Source organism: Megalops cyprinoides, chromosome 22 (genome assembly GCF_013368585.1).
Source record: "Megalops cyprinoides isolate fMegCyp1 chromosome 22, fMegCyp1.pri, whole genome shotgun sequence".
Classification (NCBI taxonomy): Eukaryota; Metazoa; Chordata; class Actinopteri; order Elopiformes; family Megalopidae; genus Megalops; species Megalops cyprinoides.
This window is the reverse complement of record NC_050604.1, coordinates 27,631,171-27,639,638: the sequence shown is the minus strand read 5'-3', so window position 1 is coordinate 27,639,638 and position 8,468 is coordinate 27,631,171. Positions and strand designations below refer to the sequence as shown.

Below are 8,468 nucleotides of genomic sequence, written 5' to 3'. Positions count from 1 at the left end.
AGAGAGGGAGAAGAAAAGGAGAGGGAGAGAGAGGGAGAGAAGGAGGAGACAGAGTGAGTGGTTTTGCAGCGCAGGCGATGGAGATGAGGCAGAGGAAGCCGGTCCTGTTGTCAGGGCATTCTGAGCAGAGTGTGGGATCAGACTGTGATTCAGCGTCTGCAGTGAGGAGCACTTCCTGAGAGGGAGAGGGAGGGAGGGATACAGAGAGGGGGGAGAGAGCGGGTGGGGGGGGAAGTGGGGGGGAGATAGGGAGATAGCGGGCGGGAGAGAGAGAGAGAGAGAGAGAGAGGGAGGGAGAGAGAGAGAGGGAGGGAGGGGGAGGGAGAGAGAGGGAGGGAGAGAGAGAGAGAGAGAGAGAGGGAGGGAGAGAGAGAGAGGGAGGGAGAGAGAGAGAGAGAGAGAGAGGGAGGGAGGGGGAGGGAGAGAGAGAGGGAGGGAGAGAGAGAGAGAAAGGGAGAGAGAGGGGGAGAGAGAGAGAGGGAGGGAGGGGGCGCATCTCTCGGCATGTCTTTATCTGCTGCAGCAAGGCAACAATGCAGGCTCCCCCTAGCTAAGCCAATAAGAGTGCAGCTCACTGCAGCCAATCAGAGATAAGAAACGGGCTCCAGAAACTGGAGAGAGAGAGAGAGAGAGAGAGAGAGAGAGAGAGAGAGAGAGAGAGGGAGGGAGGGAGGGGGGGGGGTCACTCACAGCTGCTCAGGGTGGGGGGGGGGGGGGTCACTCACAGCTGCTCAGGGTGGGGGGGGGGGGGGGTCACACACAGCTGCTCAGGGTGGGGGGGGGGGGTCACTCACAGCTGCTCAGGGTGGGGGGGGGGGTCACTCACAGCTGCTCAGGGTGGGGGGGGGGGGTCACTCACAGCTGCTCAGGGTGGAGCTGGGTTCCCCCTGTTGAGGTAGTTTTCCCCCTTTCAATGCTTTTTTACACTAATCACAGTTATTATCGTATTAATCATGATTACTTTTATATTAACCACAAGCCGTCGGGAAACACTGATTAATATTTGTTCAATTGATTTAATTGGATTTAATGGGATTTTATTATGCAATCCTTTATTAACATCTGTTGTTGATTTATTGTACATGAAACCTTCTTCCCCAAAGTACTTGTTGATATTTCAGTAAAACAGCTCTTATATTACATTATTTACATGTCTCTCTTTTTGTCTCTCCCCATACATATTCTTTTTTTTTAAGAGGTCACCATTTCCACTGTTTTACAATGTCCGCCAGGTTTCTGCCTGTATAACGTAGGTGGTTGGAAGGTTTTGTGCACTTGCTGAATGTAGCTGGCTGAATGCTTTAGCAGACATGGAGTTATGGTTTGTAAATGCTTTAGCAGAAATGGAGTTATGGTTTGTAAATGCCATACTTTGTTTTAACCATGCAGTGCGACTGGGTGTGAGGGGGGAGTGTGCAGCATGAGCGCTAATTACTTTTAATAGCTTTTTAATCAGCTATTATTATACACACACCCACACTCACTCATGCCATTCCCTCCCATACAACACCCTTGGCTTTAAAATCCCCCAAACCTGGCAACGCAGCACCCTGTCACATGACGAAGCACAGACGCCATTACGCTGCAGTTTTACGTGAGGCTGGAGCGTGATGCCAGTGTTACGGAGTAGCAACCAGAAAATACCTGCAGTAACGTACACCTGAACACAAATACCAGCAGTAACGTACACCTGACCGTAAAATACCTGCAGTAACGTACACCTGTGCGCAAAATACCTGCAGTAACGTACACCTGAACGCAAATACCTGCAGTAACGTACACCTGAACGTAAAATACCTGCAGTAACGTACACCTGAACACAAAATACCTGCAGTAACGTACACCTGTACGCAAATACCTGCAGTAACGTACACCTGAACGCAAATACCTGCAGTAACGTACACCTGTACGCAAAATACCTGCAGTAACGTACACCTGAACGCAAATACCTGCAGTAACGTACACCTGAACGCAAAATACCTGCAGTAACGTACACCTGAACGCAAATACCTGCAGTAACGTACACCTGAACACAAAATACCCGCGTTGAAAAGCAGAATCAGTGCAAGGGTTTCAAGAATCAGCGCTTCTGCAGAAAGATCAGAGAAATCCTTCCACTCCGACAGAAGTGTTCACAACGCGTCACTCGCTGGCCACACATTACAACTCTGTACTGTCACCTGAACAGCAGAATGTCAATAACTGACTGTGTCACTGAATGGATATAATGTGGTATAATATCAGTTATCTAACTAAATTAAAAAGAATAATATTCTAAATACTGAAGATACAATTATATTAAACATAACATTAGCTAAATAAAGTATAATATATTTTATGTAAAATATTTTTTCTATTGATGATGCACAGTGTGTGTATTTCAGATAGCGAATTCTGACCCATATTAAATGTTGCTGTATGTGTTCAGTTCAGCAGTGAAAGTGTGTCAGAGCTGTGAATCGTGGTGCTGTGCTGCAGCATGTGCCGGGAAAGAGCCGGGGTGGGAGGCTTTCCGGCTGCCTCTCTCTCTGACAGGCTCCCCCACAATGCCCTGAGGGAGGGCAGCTCCTGTTTGTCTGTCTGTCTGTCTGTCTGAGAGCAGAGCAGATTTGGGGACTAAAAAATAGAACAGAATAACAAAGTGCGGTTTTAGGATCGGCATTACAGTGGAACTGTAAAGGTGTGAGGGACGATTTAAGTGGGTTTATTAGCAGTTTTAACCTGCCTCAGGCCTCTGGCCTCTCCGTCATGGTCTTCTCACTGTCTCTGCCTGCATGGAGTGAATGCTCACTTATGAATTACAACAGAAAAAGATTCACATTTTGTTCTCTGTTCGATCCAAATAAAGTCTAGAAAACAATCCTCCAAATGTTCATGTTTGGATGGACATTTTGCACAAACAGGCCTGACAGTCCAGCTCAGATCAATACTATGACAGTGGTCTGTATTTACAACCCCTCAGTTCTCACCCCTTGATTAGTAAACTCAATTAATTAAAGAAGCAGTGTGTGTAAAGCTGTAATTATGTGTAATTTGAGGACTGTGAACCCCATTACACAAGTGAAAAATAAAAAAGTAAATCAGTTTAATCATAAGTGGCTATGCCTTCATGTACAGGTGTTGGTGTAAGGAACAGCTACAGCTACTGAGCTGAAATGACCTGATGTGCAGAGTGTGTCACTGGCCCAGTTGTTCAGAAGTAATCTGATCAGATCGGATCAAATCTTGAAAATGGGTTGTTCAAAAGGAAAAAAACGATTCTGAAATCAGATTAGATCACGTAATCCAGTCTTGGTTTGATCTGGATCAAACCTTGAGTATGTGTTGTTGAAAACTTTTTAGTAGGATTGGGATACTTTTGATCCAAAAAATCAGGATTATCCTGATCCCAGCAGAACGGTGGATTCAGGAACAAAATGTAATAAAACGTTAAAATTGGTCAAATAATACAACATTTGTATCATGTAGTATATATACATTTATTTATTTAGCACTTGATTTGTTTAACCATTACAGTGATAAAGTAGATAAAGTAGACATAAGGCTACCTATTAAGCCTTTCGGTACAGTAAAGTAAAAAAGGATTTTGTCCCCATAAAATAATCCCCCAAACAGCTGTCAATATCTAACAAAAATATTTAATTTTAACTGTCATTTATCACTGTATATTATTTACAAAGACACAATCATCAGAGATGAACCAGTCAAAAGTAGTTACTAACAACTGCATCCCTTATTGCACGTCCAATCAGTCCCTCATTCGGAGAGAATGCCGGAGGATGGTCTGGGTCTTCAACAGGCTCAGGTGCATCATAAACATCATCACAGAGAGGGACAATACAGGCAAGTATTATGTTACACGCTCCCTGTGCTGTTTTTGTCTTTTCAAATAAAAACACTTAAAGTGACCCCAAGCTGGCTATTCTATCTGTTGTTCTTTACATAGCTAGTAGCCTACATTGTGATATGTAGTCCCATTTTGAGCACTGGTAATCTGGATTTGGTAATCTTGAAAAAATTGTATCTGGATCAGGGTGATCCAATCCAATGTTGCTTTGAAAAACCGGCACAAAAGTAAGATGGATTACCTGATCTTGGATAGCAAAACATGGGATTTCTAAATCCGGATCATTCTGATCCAGATTAAACTTTTCGAACAACTGGGCCACTATGACACGAGTCTCACCTCCACCTGCAATTCACTCATCCAGCCTCAGGGTGGCGATAAAATCCCTAGTTGGCAGTGTGTTACATTGCTGTTGCTTAACATAAACTCTTATCCAGAGCAGTTTACATGGCTTACAGTTTTATCCATACAGATGGATATTTTCTGATTAAATTTACCACTGCACCACACTGCTGCTCCTTATTGCTACACCACACTGAGAAAATCTGATGAGAAAATGAAAGCTAATTTGAACCCCTCTTCCTCTGGTGGGACTGCACTTCATGATATTTACATGTGTGTTGATTTCTAAAAAGCAGAACTGTATGTACCATGTGTTCACAGTGTTTCTCCTTCAGTGTCTGTGTTCCAAACCCCCTTATGCCTGTGGCCAGTGCAGTAGGCGTTTCTCAGTTTCAGCCGTCTTAAAAAACACCTCCGCACACACTCGGGTGAAAATCATACAGCTACACACACCATGGGAAAGGTTTCAAAAAGGCAGTTTGATGAACCACCAGCTCATCAGAGCCATCCTTCGTCTAGACTTGTAATCATGTTTCCAATTTGAATAAAAACACCAGCGGATTCATCAGACTGTGCCCTTGCTTACAGCATGGAAAGAACTTTGTGCAGTCTCAGCACTCTCATTTAGGGGAGAAACCATACAGCTGTAATCGCTGTGGGAAGCACTTTTCTGGAGCAAGTCCTTTGCAAATACGTCTTCGGATTCATACAGGTGAGAAACCGTATAGTCGTTCTCAGTGTTTCACTCAAGGAGGCAGCCTTGTTATGCACCAGCTGACCCACTCACTTGAGAAACCACTCATCTACACTTTGTATAGAACGAGCTTCATCCGTGCGTCCTACTTAAAAAAGACACCAGATAATCTACTCTGATGAATTAACTCGAGCGAATGTAGATTTAGCTTGTGGTGAAGATGTTGGAAGTCAAACCGGCAACACACCACTAGTGACAGCCAGTAATATTGGTTCTGCTACATTGAGAGAGAGAGCACCTGTGCAAATGAATGTTCACGGTCAGGAACACCTGCTGGCGTAAATAAAAAAGTGCTGGTTGAAAATGAGAGAATCAGTCTGTTCTGTTATTGTTTTCAAGCATATGGGTCATTTGTATCTCAGATATGGTGATGGGGGAACTTTCGAATCCTATTCCTGGCTAAATGTAAATGTTGATATATTACATATATTAAGGCAGCAAGACAATCATTTTGGCCTTAATGTACTAGCAGGATTTATTGAACAGATGTTCATTCATATATGCACAGTTTCTCATTTAACAGAATTGAAATGAAACCTATTCTCTTCGAAAAAATATCTTTTTGTTACTTCATTTTTACATTTTATTGAAGTATAAATCCTTAATGTGAAATCGCACACCATTTTCATCAAGATGTTACTAAACTTCATCATACACATCTGTGAACTGATTTTCAAATTTTTGGGAAAGGTTATTTTTTTTTGAAGAAAGAGTTCTTACCTCATAGGGCATAAATATCCCCCTGTTTCCTCTGTTGGCTGCAATAATCAGATTACTGTGGTCTTGCAGCTATTACCCAAAATGACCTGCAGCCTCATTAAAAAAATAATAACATAAAAACTACTGTTATCATAATTCATACATACCCTGTCATTTGCCTTCTGTGGTATGTTTGTATATTGCCTCTGTGTGTATTTGTTATATCATTAAAAAATGTGCTTTTCTATGCATGTCATCTGGTGTGATTTATTTGTAGATTCAAACTGTAAAATAATAAAAAAATAATTTAAAAAGTGAGGATAACGGCACAAACATGGTGGAACGTGGTGGAAGTACACTGTGTGTTTCTACCCCACTGCCTGCTGCTGCACCTGGACACACACAGCTACCCCACTGCCTGCTGCTGCACCTGGACACACACAGCTACCCCACTGCCTGCTGCACCTGGACACACACAGCTACCCCACTGCCTGCTGCTGCACCTGGACGCACACAGCTACCTCACTGCCTGCTGCTGCACCTGGACACACACAGCTACCCCACTGCCTGCTGCTGCACCTGGACACACACAGCTACCCCACTGTCTGCTCCAGCACCTGGACACACACAGCTACCCCACTGCCTGCTGCACCTGGACACACACAGCTACCCCACTGCCTGCTCCAGCACCTGGACACACACAGCTACCCCACTGCCTGCTCCAGCACCTGGACACACACAGCTACCTCACTGCCTGCTGCTGCACCTGGACACACACAACTACCCCACTGTCTGCTGCTGCACCTGGACACACACAGCTACCTCACTGCCTGCTCCAGCACCTGGACACACACAACTACCCCACTGCCTGCTGCTGCACCTGGACACACACAACTACCCCACTGTCTGCTGCTGCACCTGGACACACACAGCTACCTCACTGTCTGCTGCACCTGGACACACACAGCTACCCCACTGCCTGCTGCTGCACCTGGACACACACAGCTACCTCACTGTCTGCTGCACCTGGACACACACAGCTACCTCACTGCCTGCTCCAGCACCTGGATGAAGGAAAAGTAATTATGGAACGGCCTTGGAGACAAATATAGAACAACAGTCCAGACCCGTGTTCTCAGGAAGGACTTCCAAAGATTTCTCCTGTCTCTCATGGTGAGGAGGATATCTTGTTTTCCTGTTTCTGCCTCTGTTTTCCTTATTTCCAACATAGGAAGCGAATGTTATACTAAGAGTGTTATATTTTTCCCATATCTGTTTCGGAGTATTATGAACACGATGATTTTTCTCTTCCTGAAACCGTAGAAATGCCATGTCCCTCCATGATGGTATTCACTGCACGTTACATGCCCTCCGGGCCTGCAGGCGGCGCTGTAGCGCAGAACATGCCACTTCCGCTATGAAAGCGTGACGTCACCGATGCTTCCGTCATACGGAGAGAAGGGCAGGAGCCAACATGGCGGGGCGCGGGAAAAGGAAACCCAGATCGTCCCTGCAGGTACCTGCGCAGGGCCAGCCGGCGGGGCAGCACGCAGCCCTGCAGCCGGCGGGGTAACACGCAGCCCTGCAGCCGGCGGGGCAACACGCAGCCCTGCAGCCGGCGGGGCAACTGAATTAGCTGAATTAGCCAGCGATGCTGGGAGCGGGCAGCGGCATCTGGGATCCGATGCACCCTGCGGCTGCCGCGTCTCTGCCTTTCTAACTGGGATCTGAAAGCACACTCCCCGCACCTCTGCCTTTCTAACTGGGATCTGAAAGCACACTCCCCGCATCTCTGCCTTTCTAACTGGGATCTGAAAGCACACTCCCCGCGTCTCTGCCTTTCTAACTGGGATCTGAAAGCACACTCCCCGCGTCTCTGCCTTTCTAACTGGGATCTGAAAGCACACTCCCCGCGTCTCTGCCTTTCTAACTGGGATCTGAAAGCACACTCTCCGCGTCTCTGCCTTTCTAACTGGGATCTGAAAGCACACTCCCCGCGTCTCTTGCGTTAGCTGCGCAGCACCAGCATGATCGCTGAAAATGCGGCTCGGTTCGGTCAGGCCGGCGTGTAGCTCCGTCGCCGGTTAGAGGGGGTTTCGGTCTCTAAAGCCATCTGTGTGCGATCAGATGCCGCCTGGGAGCGCGTTTCCAGCGCAGGCTCGGCTCGGCTCGGCTCGGCTCACGTTCGGCAGCGAAGCTGTCGGTTTGTAGTTAGCCCTCTGTCATTACAGTGTCATTCTGAACAACCGCCTTCTGACTCGGTTAGCTAGGTAAGGTAGCTAGAGGTATTTCCCAGTTTGGAATGCAGCTATAGAGCCCTTTTCTGGTTATTTTTAGCTTTATATACATGCGTGGGAAGCCTGTTGTGTGTGTGAGTCGCTTTGCAGGGAGTGTGTTGGGTTGCCGGTGTGTTCTGCGGGTTTCATGGCTTTGGGGACGCGTGTTCTGGCCGGTCTGAAGCTACTCTCTTTCAGATGATCGCTTACTGAGCAGGGCTGGCGGGGTGTCAGAGCTTTGGGGACGCGTGTTCTGGCCGGTCTGAAGCTACTCTCTTTCAGATGATCGCTTACTGAGCAGGGCTGGCGGGGTGTCAGAGCTTTGGGCTTCGCTTCCCGGGCTATTGGCCGTATGAATGGGTGGAATACTGTGTGAAACAGGTATGAAAGCGTTAATGAGCAGGACTGAGTGGAGCTGATGTTTCTCAGGGCGCTAAGGCAGCCAGTGTAGGTGGGTGCTGATCGCTGGCAGACAGGGTGCAGACGGGCTTCCTCCATTACACACCCCACCTGCGCAGTCACTGAATTACTGTGTCATTGAGTGTCATGT

At 46.8% G+C, this 8,468-nt stretch overlaps 1 protein-coding gene across 1 annotated transcript in view; it reads left to right on the top strand.

The window, feature by feature from the left end:
* Positions 1 to 7,097: 7,097 nt before the first annotated feature.
* The window catches only part of LOC118769813 (histone PARylation factor 1), a 5,664-nt gene continuing 4,293 nt past the window's right edge, over positions 7,098 to 8,468 (top strand). The window contains exon 1 of the mRNA XM_036517141.1: positions 7,098 to 7,158. Coding sequence (XP_036373034.1) covers positions 7,117 to 7,158 — 42 coding nt within the window. The 5' untranslated portion in view covers positions 7,098 to 7,116. The remainder of the gene's footprint in view (positions 7,159 to 8,468) is intronic.